This window comes from Corylus avellana, chromosome 4, assembly GCF_965113065.1.
Source record: "Corylus avellana chromosome 4, dhCorAvel1.hap1.2, whole genome shotgun sequence".
NCBI classification, from domain to species: Eukaryota; Viridiplantae; Streptophyta; class Magnoliopsida; order Fagales; family Betulaceae; genus Corylus; species Corylus avellana.
The window spans coordinates 9,307,323-9,323,395 of record NC_142493.1 but is presented as its reverse complement, the minus strand read 5'-3'; the positions used below and the strand labels follow the sequence as shown (position 1 = coordinate 9,323,395).

Sequence of the window (16,073 nt, the reverse complement as noted above, 5' to 3'; positions counted from 1 at the left end):
CCAACCCACCCTTAATTTTTTTTTTTTTTGGTAATTTCACTTTTAACTTCTGAATTACCACACGATTTGACAAGTCCCCCCAAACTTCAAAACCTTTCAATTTGAACTCTTGAACTTTTTATTGCATTCAATTTGAACCCTTCGGTCAATTCGACCTAAAATTGACTGCAAGGTTTTGAAGTTTTGAGGGCTTGTCAAATTGCGTGGCAATTTAGAGGTCTAAAATGAAGTTACCTTTTTTTTTTTTTTTTTTTTTTTTTTTTTTTCTATTTTTTGAGTTTTTTTTTTTTTAAAATAAAATAAAAAATAAAATTGTAGAGGCAGTTTAGTATTTTCCATTATTTCCGTTATAAAAAATGGAAATAGTTAACATATGGGCCACATTGAAATTTTTTGAAACATTGAAGGTTAATTTGAAAATGACCTGAAACTTTTGGGGGGTAAAGTGTAATTTTCCCCCCCAAAAAAAAAGGAAAAAAAAAAAAAGAAAAAAAAAGAGAGAGAGGGATGACCGAGCCATTTAGGGTCATCCCCTCGATTTGGCCAAGGGGGTGGCTCGACTACCCCCATTTGGCTGACATAGGGAACCAAACCACCCATGTGTCCCATGGGGGTGGCCGAGCCACCCTCATTCGGCCCGTCTGGGGTGGTTTGGACAAAGGGGATGACCAAGCCATCCCCCACTTTCTATTTTATTTTATTTTTCTTTTTTAGTGTTTTTTTATTTTATTATTATTATTTTTTTCTTTTGTATATAAACTTTTTGTTTTAAGTTTTAGGTTTAGTTTAGTTTTTATTTATTTTTTATTTTATTTTTTATTTTGTATATAAACTTTTGGGAAAACTTCACTTTAGTCCCCTAAACTTTCATGCGATTCGACAAACGCCCCATAAACTTTCAAATCTTTCAATTTGAACCCCTGAACTTTCAATTACTCTCAATGTGGACCTCTCCATCAATTTTAACCATTAAAAATACCAAAAAAGACCAAAATATCCCCGATTTTCGTTTTTTTAAATAAAAAAATGTTTTGGAATTAAGGGTAAAGTTGAAATTTTATATAAAAGTTAGGGGTATAAACGTCATGTAATGTTTAAAATCTGACGGATGGGTTCATATTGAGAGCAATTGAAAGTTCAGTGGTCCAAAGTGAGAGATTTGAAAGTTTGGAGGTTGTCAAATCACGATGAATTTCAGGGGAAGTTTCTCCTAAACTTTTTGTTTTAAGTTTTAGGTTAGTCCTTTTTTTTTTTTTTTTTCTTTTTTTTTTTAATTTCTTTTATATATATATTTTTTTTAAGTAAGCGTTATTTTTTTATTTTTTATTTTTTTTAATGTTTACACTTTACCCCCCGAAGTCATTTATGTTTACACTTTACTTCCTGAGGGCATTTTCGAAAGTTTTGATTGAAAAATGTCAGGTGCCATGCACGTGACTTGGTTTCCATTCAAATGGACAGATTTACTAAACATATGGTATTTTTCGCTAACGTCAAATACATTGTGAGGGTCTTTCGTCGATTTTTAAACAATGGGCACCAAAACGCAAGTACATTGATACTTCAGGGGGTGGTAAAGTATATTTTCCTCCCCCTTTTTTTTCTCCCTTACTGAACTTACAAAAAAAATTTATATCATTATTGAATCAATACAAATGAGAAGAATGCCCTTCATTCGGGCATCAATTCATTCACCAAACACACACCATGTTTCAATTTCTCTCAAATATAATAATTGTTTCACCTCACGTTTATGAGAAGTTAACTTATTTTTTTGGCTTAGTAACTTTTTTCGTATCTGGATTTTGAGGTTTTTTAATTTTTCTCTCTAGATTTTAAAACATGACAAAACTAGTACCTTAGATTTTGGAAAAGACCGAATCACCACCTCCAGTTTGAAAAATTCTATTGGGATGGCCAAACCACCCCCACCCCCAGTTTGAACTTAAGGGTGGCTCAAGGCCGGTCTGGAGTTGGCCGAACCACCCCCAAGGGCCATGGGCTAGGGGTGGTTTCGGCCACCCCCATTTTGGACCTTAGGGGTGGCTGAACCTCCCCCTTGGGGATGGCTCAGCCACCCCTAAGGTCAAACTGGGGGTGGTTCGGCCACCCCCATAGAATTTTTTAAACTGGAGGTGGTGATTCAGTCTTTTGCAAAATCTGAGGTATTAGATTTGTCTTTTTTAAAACTTAGGGGGCAAAAAAATTAAAAACATTAAAACCTAGGTACCAAAAAAGTTATTAACCCTATTTTTTTTTTTTCTTTCAAATTTATAATATCTTGATATGTTTAGGTTGTAATGTTTTTTTCATTTCAATTTTTTTCTAGTCCAACAAATTTTTCTTTTGGTAAATAGAGAAATAAAAGAAATTGTCAATAATCTCTCATATTAGCTTTTTATTTATTGTAGGCATCATTCTAGAATATTCTCGGATAGTGAATTTGGACCTATTGTATTTGATATCCAAGTTTAGTAATTAGGTTTTGGATGTTTATTCTTTAAAGCTATGAATAAAATTTTAATTCTTATTTGATAGTTTTTCTAGACTGTAGCTTTTAGAAGCTTTTAGGAATTCCGGTTAGATTTTTTTTTTTAATTTTTTTTACTTTGTTTATATGCTTTATATTTGTATTAGTTGTTTGTCTTGCAATAATGCGTAATCTTTCCCCCAAATAAAAATAATTGTCCACTTTTTGGGTAGGAGAACACAACAATAGCTCATTTCGATAGGAGAGACCACAAAACAACACTTAAGAAGGGAGAATACCACATATTCAAAGATACTTTCTCAAAATGGTATTTAAATAGAATACAATATATAGGATGACACCTAAATTGATATATCTAAAAACTCCTAATTAATCCCAATACTAATATTGAATAGTCTAATTCTAATAATTCCAACTCAAATACTAAACATATCTCATTCACCCTAACAATTCTTCCCTCTCTATATATATATAAGCTGGTAATGCATGCCTCAATCATGCAAGTACCTTTCTAAGCTGCTTTCTTTAAACTTTATAAAAAATGGCTATCACTTTCTTCCCTGTCTTTATCTTTCTTATTTCATTGAAACTTAACCAAGTGATGGGTTCTCCTAGTTGTGGGCCAGCTGTAGCCGATGATACTGATCGGATTCAATTTGCTTTTAACCTTGAATTCCTTGAAGCTGAGTTCTTCCTGTATGGTGCACTTGGTAGAGGACTTGACACCATCGCTCCGACTTTTGCTGGCGGTGGTCCGCCTCCCATTGGTGCTAAAAAGGCCAATCTTGACCCTATAGTTGGCCGGATCATTGAGGAATTCGCATATCAGGAAGTTGGTCATCTCAGGTCCTATAGAAAAGAAAAACAATATATTTGATTTATTTTCATTTACTTATTTGTAATCACCACCATTTTTCTTTCATTTTTGGCAGATAAACAATATTTAATAAATTGACAACAATTTTTCAGGGCTATAATTACAGAAATAGGAGGAATTCCGAGGGCGCAATTGGATCTTAGCCCTCAGAGTTTTGCAAACCTATTTGACAAAGCAGTTGGTTTTAAATTGAGCCCTCCATTCGACCCTTACTTGGACACAGTCCACTATCTCTTAGCATCTTATGCGATCCCTTACGTAGGACTTGTGGGTTATGTTGGCACCATTCCAAGCCTTACCAATGAAACTTCTCGAAGTGTAAGAACCTATACCACTCCTATTAAATTACAAAAAGCTTAAGCTAATAAAAAATAATTGATTTAATTATTTAATTATATTCTAAGTGATGAGTAATGGTGATGATTGATGAGGCAAAAAATTATGAGACGGCCCATGTGTAGCTTACCTGTCTTGGCCTAAATGACTATTTACCCCTAAAGCTTAAATCATTTCTGTTCAACCATGCAAGTATCACCCTATACCTAATCAATACTCTTTATTTGTACTTGGTGGTGTCGCTTTTAGGTGTGGAGTCTGGACAGGATGCGGTTATAAGAACATTACTATACGAGAGAGCTGACCAAAAGGTGCTGCCATATAACATGACCGTAGCTACGTTTACGGACAGAATCTCTTGGCTTAGAAACAAGCTAGGCATGTGTGGCAACAAAGATGAAGGCATAAAAGTACCTCTCTTTCTTTCAGCGGAGAATCGTACGCACAGCAATGTCCTCTCTGCCGATTCTAACTCTCGTTCATATGCTCGGACGCCGCCGAAGGTCTTGAGGATAATATATGGAAGTGGTAGTGAGTATAAACCTGGCGGATTTTATCCTAATGGTGGAGGCGGGAACATCGCAAGAAGCTTTCTTCCAAAAGCCTAGGAGCCTCTCTACTCGAAGCTCGCAATGTTAATTATGGTATCGTGGTATACCAATAAATTGATAGGTGGATGGATGTATATTACAATAAAATCAATGGTTGTAGCTTTTTTAAAATGCTATGAGCCATCAAAAAACGACAATATCTTATACAAAATTGACATGTGTAATCATAAAGGTTTGGAAGATTTTTCCAAGTGTTGCCCTTGAAAACTATTTTTACTGTTGAAAATTATTGAATAGTCATTTGGAGTCATCAATTTGAGCAAGGAATGGGGGCTTTGTAATACTGTGTCTTGTTCGGATCAACAAATTTATTTTTTCACCTAAACATAGGTGCAATTAATATGCTAGTTGATCATTTTATCATATCCACTTCACACCATTGACGTGACATGAGCCGAATGGATGTGGAAAGTTTTATTTTTTTAAGTGGCCATTCAACACATGCCACATCAATTGGTGTGAAGTGAGTATGACGAAAAAAGCATAAGAACCATCTGCCTACATAACACTATTCCACAATCACGGGTCTAACAGGTGGTAGATAAACAAGGAGTCTCATATAAAGAAGGGAACCATCCCAAATTGGATATAAGAGCTCTTCTACCCTCTCTCTCTCTCTCTCTCTCTCTTCTTCTTTTTTATTTCTTCTTCTTTATTTATTTTTTTTTTTTGGCAAAAGTGATGAGATAGGGATAAGATAAGGTTGAGTTAGAATTTAATTAGGATTAGATTAGATTAATAGTTGAGTTAAAATAGGATTTCAATTATTTAGGATTAGGTTTATTTGAATATTTGATATGTTATTTTTTAGGTGTTATCATGTTATCAATTGTAGTCTATTTATAGACCATTTTATTAATGAAGAAAGGAGGGAATAGTTTAGTCAAATTGTGGTCTTCTCCTACTCTGAGTGGAGTATTGTGGTGTTTGCCTACCCTAAATGAAGAGTTGTGGTCTCTCCTATCTGAAATGAGCTCTCAAATCCCATCTCACATCCTTACCCAACCTCGGTTACCTATCATGATGGAACTTCAGGGGGGATTGAGCGAAGTTTCTGCTATATAAAAAATAAAAAATAAAAAATAAAAAACCTAAAATACCCCTATTTATTTAGTTTTCCTCCATATTCTAGTTTGCCAATAACTCAATTTGATTTGGGACTCTTAAGTGGTTATTCTACAGTCATTTGGGTCACACTATTTGTTTTGGCATCACAAGTGAAATGGTTTAATTATTTATTATTGCACCATTGTTTGGCACGATTCTTAGCTTTGTTGTTCTATGGGGCTTCATGAGATTAGTAGTAGAAAGAGTCCATACTCAAAGGTACCGTTTTTCTTTAACCCTATAAATCGTGTTTAGTTTATTTTGCTAGTTGTTTATACTATTTTGTGTTTGTTGTTTGTGATACACTGAAATTAAATTTAAGACTTCTATCGTGTAGAGAGATTATACGTAGCTTTTGTATTAATATAAGTCCGTCTGCCCAACTTATAAATAAATAAATAAAGTCCCCCTCCCCCCACACCAAAAATCTTAGCTCCACCCTGTGTGTGTTAGTGTTGATTATGATTATACAGGTTTGTAGAGTTTGATATTGAGTATTCGTGATGATTAAATCAGGTGTCAAAAAATATTTTTCTATTCATTATTTGAGAAGCTAGAAATATAGATGTTAATTAGGTGAAAAAAATGAGTAAACTTATTAGTATACCCAATTTTTTATATTAAAATAAAATAGTTTATCATGTAAGGGCATTTATTAATTTTAAAATTTATATATTGTCTAACATTCAAACAACGTGCAATTTGGAATCATTTATCATTAAACGTCGTAAATAATAATTACGTCATTTAGGTGAAAGACGTAAATCATGACATCGTTTCAGTGAAACAACGTAAATGCGAATGCGTGATTTAACTATGTTAACTTTCTTATGTTGTTTAACACTAAAATACATCAATTATTGTTGTTCGACATTTAAATGACATAATTTTTTTTTTTTCTCGACCCCATATTGTTGTTCAAAGAAAATAACCAAATGATGTAAACCCGTTTACGTCGTCTATTTCCTCATTCTCATCGTTTAAGAAACAATGTAAACATGTCAATTTTTTGCAATGATAAACCAAAGTTTATAACATTTAATTACCGTAGAGAGCCTTGATTGGTTCGAATAAAGGTACTCATTGTTAAATCACAAATTATTCTAAAAGTTTAAGCTAATAATGATAGGAAGATGTAAATTTAATAATTTAATCAAATACTTTTAACATTATTTCTCACGTGTGGATTTAAACTCTATTTTAATAGGTAATGCACAACACATGAAATATTTAATTAAAATGGGAGTAGATGATATAGTCAAGGTTTGAACTCAAGACCTTTAGATCTAATACCATGTTAAATCACTAGTTATCTCAAAAAAATTTGAGATAAGTGGTGATTTAATACTCATAAATGTAGAACTATGACCCTCGCTGACTTGTTCCAAAGTGCTCATAATATAAAATAATATAATTTTTAGTCTAATATATATTCGTTCAAGTCGGGTTTATGAGCCTGGCCTTACTGGAATTCAAGATTTGCTACTGACTAACTGACAGGCCCAATTTAACCCCATCAGTTTACGTTAGAACGTTGAGTCCACAGGTTTCGGCCAACCTGAAAATAGCTCCAGTGATGAATGTAATGGCGTAAACCTTAGATAGATAGTATCATTTTTTTTTTTTAATCACATGTTTAAGAAATGAATTTTTCCATGTATAAATACTTGAGGAAGGAAAGTGCTCTATTTTCTCATTTCTTCGTTTCCAATTTCTACTTTGGCAAATTACACGTGCCTTCCTTAAACTACTATATAATTTGACAATGTTTTCCCAAAACTACCAAAATTTTTTAATATTCCCCTAATGACAAAAATACTTTTAATAAAATAAAAAACAAAAATACTAAAAATACAAGAAATAAAAAAAATAAAAAAATAAAGGAAAAAAAAAATTCTAGGGGATAGACAAATTAAGAAAAAAAAAAAAAAGAGTTAAATACCTAATACCCCCTAAGGTTTTATTTCTTTATTTTTTCCCCCCTTAGGATTTGATTTTTATTATAGGAAATACATGTGGTTTTGATAAAGACCAAATTGATTGGTTCTTCCGTCCATTGACCGTTAGTTGACTTAACGGAAATCCATGTCACTGACACATGGACCAATTAAAATTCGACACTTGGCACAAGTGGCCACGTCATCAGTGATGTCGTGGCCACCTAATTAAATTTTTTATTTAAAAAAAAAATTAAAAAATATATCTTTTTTTTTTTTAAAAAAAAAAAAAGAAGAAAAGAAAAGAAAAATGGTCTTTATCAAAACTACAGGTACCTCATGTGATAAAAATCAAACCTAAGGGGGAAAAAAAATAAAGAAATGAAACACTAAGGGGTATTAGGTATTTAACCAAAAAAAAATTGTTTTCCTAAGAATAATAATAAAAAAAAAAATTGTTTTTAAAAAAATTTAAAATTATTTTGTTTTCCTTTTTTTTCGAATTTATAGGAGTATTTTTGTCTTATTGAAAAATATGTAGGGTGATTTTTGTCTTTTTCTTCTCTTTGGAGGGACATTGACAATTTTTTTAGTAGTTTGGTGGGGGCCATTGTCCAAATTGAAAGTCTGGAGGTAATTTTCAAGTGGGCTAAAGTTTGAGGATGATATATGGAGTTTTCCATCTCTTTGAGTTTGTCTATTAGGAAAAATATAAAAAGGCCTCCCAAACTGACAGCCGTTTGCGAGTTGGCCTCACGATGTTCAAAAGGTACTAAAGTAACCCAATAAACTACCGATATGTGTCAAAGTGGTCACTCCGTTAGTCAGCCCAGTCAATTTGGATGGAAAATCGATCACGTGCTATCCACGTGAGTTTTTTTGACTTGAACTTCCTAAAATGCCCTTATGGGAAAGTTGAAAGACTCCTCACCCATCCCTTGACATGCGTAAAACTTAACCCATCTAATTGCCTAAACGACGTCGTTTGAATTGATGGAAAATACCCTAAGTGTTGTCCCTATCCTCACGCCTTAGTTGACTCAAGCCAACCCAAGAACCTAGCGACCCATTCCCTCAGCAAACTGTACCTCTCAAAACCATTTGAAGATCGTGGTCATTCCTTGTAGCTCGTCAACGATGGAGAAGGTTTCAAGTGACGTCGCTGACGATGAAGTAAATGCCTGTGGACTGTTGGTGGGAAGTTCGTCGACAATGTCTACCAGTAGCAATCCTACGCGTACAAAATGCCTATGCAGAATTGAATCACCAGTAATGATTCCATGGATGAAGGAAAATCTTGGTAGAAGATTTATTGGATGCTGTAAATACAAGGTACAAAAAGCATAAAACAAATTATCTTACTTAATTATGGAACTAGGGGTTTTGCAAAATTAGTAATCTTCCAATTACGATTTTTGTGCGGATTACTTTCTATGGTTGTTGTGAGATAGTGGGTTCCATGTTGTGGATTTAGGGTTTGCCAGAAAATTGTGGATTTCGGGTTTTGTGAAAATTATATGTATGTACTTCTATTTTATTGCAAAATTTGTAGTATATTTAATACATTTACATAATTGGAATTGGTTGTTGTGAGATAATGGGTTTCATGCTATTGATTTAGGGTTTGCCTGAAAATTATGGATTTCGGGTTTGTTTCAAAATTGTGGATTTCGGGTTTTGTCAAAATTATATGTAAGTACTTGTATTTTAGTGTAAAATTCATAGTATATTTAATATATTGACATAATTGGTTACTAATTCTCCTTTGTGAAATATGCAAAAAGAAGGTGAGCATGGTTGTGATTATTTTATCTTGGTCGACAAAGAAGCTATGCTCCATGTATCACAATTCAATGCCCAAATAGCTGATCAGAAGAAGGGTTTTGAAATTGAACTGGCCAAATTGACTCTGCAGATTGATGTTGAAAAGTGCAAAAATAATAACATGGAAAAAAAACTTAAGGATATCATTGGCCACTTGTTTGATTTTAGCATTTTTGTTGTTGTGTTATTGTGTTAATGATAGGGAGAAACAACATTGCACTGTTGGTAGGAAAATATTGCCGTGAGAGGGAGAAACATTATTAGTTTAAGGACTTTTTTATTTAGTGGCCCAAAAACAATGTTGCCTAAAAGTCCCTTATCTAATGTACTACGGTTGTGTTGTTAGTGATGCAAATATTGTAATGTAAATTTGGTTGAACTTCTCTTGTTGTTGCGGCTATTAATTTATGAACTTTTTATTCAGTGACTTGTCTTAAATTTGAATTTGAATTTGTCAATATGGTATCGAAGACCTTCATATTTGACAACTTACCAATTCCACATTCATATAACAATTTGTAATACAATTTAACCAAAACTCATCATACCCAAGGTCACATATTTGACAACTTATTTTGACAACTTCCACAAAATGGGAGTATGCATGAAGCCATTAAAAATGCATTAATACTCATAACCAAAACCGTCATAATACCTACCTTTATATTTGACATCTTTGATCATACCTTTATATTTAACATTATACACATAAATGTCATAACAATACACATAATGTTGTTTCAAATTAAATGTCACATAATATTGTCTTCACCCTAAATGCAAAGACAATGTACATAATATTGTTTTCACCTTAAATATAGAGTTTAAACCTAATCTTGTTTTTCCCTTAATACATAGGCATAACCATTAAGACTTGAACAAAATGATCAAAAGCATATACATAACCATTAACCATTATATTACACATCCAAAATGACCAATTGTTGCTTCCACAATCCCTTTCTCTTGAAACCACAAAATGTAGGATATAATATTTTTGCCAATCCGGCGTCTTCCTCTTTCTCTTGTGAGCCTCCATTACTACAATTGCCTTCTCCACTTTTGATACAATATTTTTGTCTCTTCTGGTAGGCTTTGATATACTTGAAGTAGTACCTCCTTTAATCTCATCCTCTAGATCAATAAAAGTTGGGCATTTATTCCCTTACCAAATTTGGACTTCAGCCGATCTAATGCCCTTAGCCTTGTTGCAATCCCACCTCCCACAGTTTGGGTTGAGGATGAACCTTTATTCCACCCCTTAAATCGCTCCATTAGTGGTTGAGGAGGCTGAGAAGACCCACTTGGTTGAGAAGACCCTTCTAGTTGAGATGACTCATGTTCCTGAGAAGAAAAGTGTGTGTTCACATTAACCAACCAGCAAATTAAAAAGAAAAGAAACACGTAGTGTTTAAAGTATTCACAGTAGCACAGGTATGAGGCTATTGCTGATGTGCCTGAAGAGGTCCTTACAATCTTACTGTGTTGACAATACCTTTGGAGTAGGCAACATGAACAATTAAAAAGTCATTAAAATCTAATGAATTAAATTTTGTACATTCAAAAGAATGCAATACATTGCATGGAGTGCTCACACTAGCATTGCTTTGAGACTGTTGTGTTTGTTATTGAGTAAGTCCATACAACCGTACTGTGTTGACAGTACCTTGAAACTATGCAACATTAAAAAATGAAATTTCATTAAAAAAGTAAAATATACATTAAATTAAATGAAGCACAATTAAATATGATTGTATGGATGGCTCACACTAGCCTTGCTCTAATATTGTGGCATTTCAGATTGAGGAGGTCTATACGATCCGGCTGTATGGAATGTACCCTGAAACTGACCTCCCTTAGTCCTTGGCCCACCTCTATGCAGTCCAAAAGGCTCTCCCCTAGTCCTTGGCCCACCTCTTTTCAGTCTAGGAGGCCCTCCCTTAGTCCTTGGCCACACTCTTTGCAGTCCAGGAGGCCCTTCTGGGGTAGGTTGACTCCTACCCCTACCTCTACCCTTACCCCTATTACTCCCTCTACCTTTAGAAGATGCAGAAATAGCTTGCAAAATTTGCAAAGATGATGCAAAATTTGTATATTAAATGTAATGAAGTTAGGACAATGAGTAATGACAGATTAATAGTTTGGAACTTACAGTTTTAGCATCAGTGGTTGGCTGGGGAGTTGAGGTCAGACCATGTAAACTTGGACCATCACCATCTTCTATCTATGATAAAAATTTTGTCAAACATTAACATAGTATAACCAACAAAAAATATAAAAATAAATAAATTAAAAAAAAAAAAAACTTGTATAAACATTACTAGTAGTAGCTTACCTCAAGTTGGCTTGCACTCATGTCTTCTCCCTTGTAATTCACTGCCTCTCCTCTTCTCTGTGGATATGTTCTGGTATTGTGTCCAATCTCTCTGTATTTGAAGCGTCTCATCCTAACCTCACCCTTCCTCATACGGTATGGATTCACAGGCTCTTCTATATCCCTGGTCCTTACTTTTCTGGGCCTGTCTGGTTGTATTCTATGTAGTGAGGGGTCCACATGGTTGTAGTTTGTCTTCACCCATTGGTCCTCTCAAGGCATTGGATAAACAATCTCATCATAGGCTTTTTTATACATCTCAACAATATACCAATCATCTACATAATCCTGGGGGTTTGCATTAAAAAACCAAATTGCCGACATTGCATGTGCACAAGGAATTCCTGTCAAGTCCCACTGTCTACAGCCACAAGTTCTCCTCACCAAATTCATAACATACTACTTGTTATTGTGTGTGAGTTCATATAACACAACTCCAGCATATGTCTTGTAGCAATGCCTAGAAATCAATCCAATTTCATCCAATTTTGCAACCACTCTTAGACAAAGCCTACTAATCATGGTTCTAATGCCATCGCTCTTTGTTTGATATCTCTTCATCGACTTCTTCCTTATCATTTTCAGCGTGGAGATGATTGGCAGGTCACGTGCTTTCAGAATGTAAGCATTGAAGCACTCGCACAGGTTTTTCACAAGTAGATCACACTTGGGTAATGTATTGAACCAAGCCCTGGACCATGAGCTTTGGCCAATTTTTGACAAATAGTTGTATGCATCCTGGCTTATAAGTCTCAATTCCTCCATTTCTTTATGAAATTCAGCTTCAGTGTATGCTGCAACCGTAGCTCATAACTTGTCCTTCAATGCCACACCGTGATGGCCTATGTCTCTATAGTTTGCATATAAATGTCTTACACAAAACCGATGGTCAACCCCGAAAATCACCACATCGAAAGCTGGTTGTAGCCCTTACACTTAGTCATAATTGTAATAAAAAAACATCACATACTTTGTTTTGATAAGTAAAATAAAAATATTAATAGTAATAATAACTTTCACATACATATCAAAACAAACTCATGTATGAAGAAAAATAGAAACAAAGAAATATAATGAAGCTTAAATTATGGTTACCTTTTGACGATAAAAAATAAATGTCCATCCTTTTGCAGGGGGTGCCAAGATCTGAAAGCAAAATCTTAGGAAACCATATCCAATTGTCTTTGGTTTTTGCCTCAGCAACTGTAAGTGCCATTGGAAACATGTTATTATTGCCATCCCTCGAAATGGCAGACAAAAGTTGTCCCTTATAAGGCCCCTTTAAAAAACATCCATCTAATCCAATGATAGGCCTACAACCAGCTCGAAAACCTTTCTTCATAGCAGCCAATGAGAAGTACAACCTATGGAAACATGCTGACTGATCATGTAAAGGTCTGTAAACCTTCATCATCACACAATTACCCCGGTTTGTTTGCCTAACTGTTTCAAAATAATCCCAAATCATATTATATTGAAGCTTCAGTTTACCAAGAATCTTATCCTTTGCAAGTCTTCTAGCCTTATACATCTTGCAATTATTAACATCAACACCCCACTTATCTTTGACTTCTCCAAGGATTGCCTTTAAAGGCATGTTAGGTTGTGCTCTAAACTTGTCAATTAGTTTGTCAACAATCCATGCAGATTTGACAATAAAATTCCTATGCTTCCTTGTACAACTGTTTTTAGGCTGTAATTATTTAATTTCAAATGAGTCATCATCCTTTCATTTACGAGCGTACACCCTATACCCACAACCTGGATCCCTGCATACCACAATACATTTAGCCAGGTAATTCTTTTTAAACATTATATCCTTCCTATTTCTTAAATCGTTCTCTCTAATAGCTTCTCTAAAGACTTTGATTGAGGGAAATTTCTGCCTAGTACTCAATTGTGGGTTTTGCATGTTAAAACTCTATTCGCCTAGTTACACATGTGGCAAGAAATGAAACCTCAATCTCCTCATCACTTATGGGAGGGGATACAAGAATGTCACTTCGTGCCATGTCTGAGTTTGCATCATCATCAACCTCATCACCATAGCCTTTACCCCTTCCACTAACTTATAAAGCTCCCTCTGCATTTACATTTTGATTATCACCATCCTCCTCATCACCCTCATATTCCATATCATCATTACCCTCCTCCTCATCATCATTATCCTCCTCCTTATCATCAGACTCATTACCCTCCCCATCACCCTCAACACCACCCTTTTCAACATTGCCCCCTTCTATGGTTGGCCCAGAAACGTTGTTGTCTTCATCAAACAAGTTCGATTCTCACACCTCGTCCCAATAAGAATCATCTCGATCAATCCTACTATGCCCACTATCTTTACCATCATTATGATCATTATTGTCCTCATATTCCTCATCAAGCACTATAGGCTCATCAAATGAAAGAATGTACAACTCAATAACTGGTACCCCTATATGTACAACAACCATTTCCAACACATCATGGTCTGATGAAATTAATTTCAGACCATTTTGAATATGACTACCTGGGTATAAGTAATACACTAGATCTCCTGACTTGTATCTACACTTTTTAACTATACCCTCAATCTCAAAAAAAGGACAACTTGTGCTCATCAAACTTCTCTTCATACACATCTATATCACCCCCCACATATGTGCATATAAACCTCCTATTGACCTTATCCCTGTAATGTACCTCGAATACAAACTCCCGTATAGTCATCCTAACAATAAAAGAAATAAAGAAAATAATGAAATCAATAAAATATTAACTTGTTTTTCCTATTGCCAATAAATAAAGATTCAGTATAGCATACAAATGCAATAAAGAAAGTGGATGTTTAACTGACCACCAATCAAACTTAAGTAAATATTAGAGTCTTAGTTATTAATAAATGCTTAGTTATTAATAAGGTCTTAGTTATTAATATGGTCTTAGTTATTAATAAAGTCTTACTTATTATTATTCCTTAAGATGAGTGTTTGAGGTCTATTTCACATATATGATAGTTAATTAATTTAAGTTACACATTAATTAAATGGAAAACCTCCTATGCGGTCAGGCTGCAAAAGTGGTCTTTTGTAGCCCCCAATAGGAGATTGACACATCAACTAAAGCACAAAAATGTACAAAACTAACCTACAACCTAAAACACTAGATTTCGAAGGGTTTCTTCTGCTTCCTTATCCTTACCCATCTGCCGACAACTCCTCTTCCATTTCTTCTTCTTCCTTATCCTTGTCATTTAAGAGAGAAAGAGAGATGCTGTGAGAGAGAGAGAAGCACAGGAGAAGCTGGAGCTCAAAGAGAGAAACAAAAAGACCCGTGGGTCTACTGAAATGCTAGCTGTGGGTCATTCTAGACCCAGGGCTGGCCAAACCCAGCCACCCAGGCGGCTGGGTCTCCTGAAATGCTGATCGTGACCCACGGCTGGGTCATGGCAAGCAGCTTCTCTCTCCTGTGAATCCCTTTAGGGTGATAAAATCCGTAAATGGTTAACCTTCTGATGCAGGAGAATAATAATAATAAAGTAGATTTATTATTTATGCTTTAGTGTTCCTTTTTCAATAAGGATTGGGTTTTTCCTTTCCTATTAGGATTGTTTTCCTATTTTGATTTGTTTTCCTTTTTCAATTAGGTGTGCTTTTTCCTTTTCCTTGTTAATTTAGAAGGTGCCTAGCCTAGATAAAGGCATCTAATCTTTGTTATTTTTCAATTTAGTTTATACAATCAATTAAATTTAAGTCTTTCAGAGTTATTTCTTTGTTTGCTTATTTGGGGCACTTAGGGATTTTCTCTTTTCCTGAATTCCCTTTTCTATCTTCAAATCTTAGTTTCTACTGCTTTTATACGCTGTCAGAACAATCTTAGTTCTGCCCGACGTCAATTGGTATCAAAGCTTAGCGTCTTCTTGGGGTGAATTTTTCATCAGTTTTTATGACTGGTGGTCGTGGTCGTGGTCGGTGTGGGCAGGTTCCGAATAAGGAAGTCCCCTACCATGAATACAATATACGAGACGTGACGATTGAAGATTTGGAAAGGCAGGTTGCAGAGTTAACCCAGCGTCTAGTGGCGCAAAACTTGGAGAGGGATCATGAGATGGATGATTGCTATTCAAAATCCAATTTTGAGAACCCATATCACAATCCTGTTCTAGGTCGGGAATAGCATGTTCGGGATTGGTGGCATGGAGACTTAGGCTTCAAAGTTGAACTTCCAGAATTTTCAGGCACTTTACAAGCCAAAGGCTTCATTGATTGGCTGCATGAGGTAGAGAGGATCTTTGATTATAAGGAGGTTTCAGATTGTATGAAGGTGAAGCTTGTCGCCATCAAACTAAAGGGCCGCGCATCTGCTTGGTGGGAGCATCTAAAGCGATCGCGAGGTAGACAAGGCAAGCAAAAGATTTGTGATTGAGAGAAGATGAAGAAAAAGAAGAAGGGACACTTTTTGTTGTGCAAAAATATATCTACATTAATAGGTAAATAATTGTACGTTTTACCTGCAAGTGCACAAGGTCAACATG

At 34.9% G+C, this 16,073-nt stretch overlaps 2 protein-coding genes across 3 annotated transcripts; one reads left to right on the top strand and one right to left on the bottom strand.

The window, feature by feature from the left end:
• Positions 1 to 3,032: 3,032 nt before the first annotated feature.
• LOC132178019 (ferritin-like catalase Nec2) lies at positions 3,033 to 4,312 on the top strand. Of its 2 annotated transcripts, none has more exons than XM_088516005.1 (3): positions 3,033 to 3,337; positions 3,461 to 3,679; positions 3,928 to 4,312. In XM_088516005.1, the coding sequence occupies exons 1-3, from the start codon at positions 3,033 to 3,035 to the stop codon at positions 4,310 to 4,312; spliced, it is 909 nt and encodes a 302-aa protein (XP_088372131.1). The 2 variants fall into 2 exon arrangements, with proteins under 2 accessions (XP_088372131.1, XP_088372130.1); XM_088516004.1 differs by having other exon boundaries at positions 3,461 to 3,685; positions 3,934 to 4,312.
• Positions 4,313 to 11,956: 7,644 nt separating this feature from the next.
• Positions 11,957 to 13,154, bottom strand: LOC148586254 (uncharacterized). Its single transcript, XM_088515529.1, has 2 exons — positions 12,653 to 13,154; positions 11,957 to 12,351 (listed from the first exon to the last, which is right to left on the bottom strand). The coding sequence occupies exons 1-2, from the start codon at positions 13,152 to 13,154 to the stop codon at positions 11,957 to 11,959; spliced, it is 897 nt and encodes a 298-aa protein (XP_088371655.1).
• Positions 13,155 to 16,073: the final 2,919 nt, after the last annotated feature.

What these genes read in the sequence shown, in the direction of transcription:
- LOC148586254 (XM_088515529.1), bottom strand. Translation starts at nt 13,154, where the DNA reads ATGCCTTTAAAGGCAATCCTTGGAGAAGTCAAAGATAAGTGGGGTGTT. An exon ending in TTATTTTTTATCGTCAAAAG is followed by an intron (nt 12,352 to 12,652) that starts GTAACCATAATT and finishes CTACGGTTGCAG; the next exon opens with CATACACTGAAGCTGAATTT.
- LOC132178019 (XM_088516005.1), top strand. Translation starts at nt 3,033, where the DNA reads ATGGCTATCACTTTCTTCCCTGTCTTTATCTTTCTTATTTCATTGAAA. An exon ending in CAGGAAGTTGGTCATCTCAG is followed by an intron (nt 3,338 to 3,460) that starts GTCCTATAGAAA and finishes ACAATTTTTCAG; the next exon opens with GGCTATAATTACAGAAATAG. An exon ending in AGCCTTACCAATGAAACTTC is followed by an intron (nt 3,680 to 3,927) that starts TCGAAGTGTAAG and finishes CAATACTCTTTA; the next exon opens with TTTGTACTTGGTGGTGTCGC.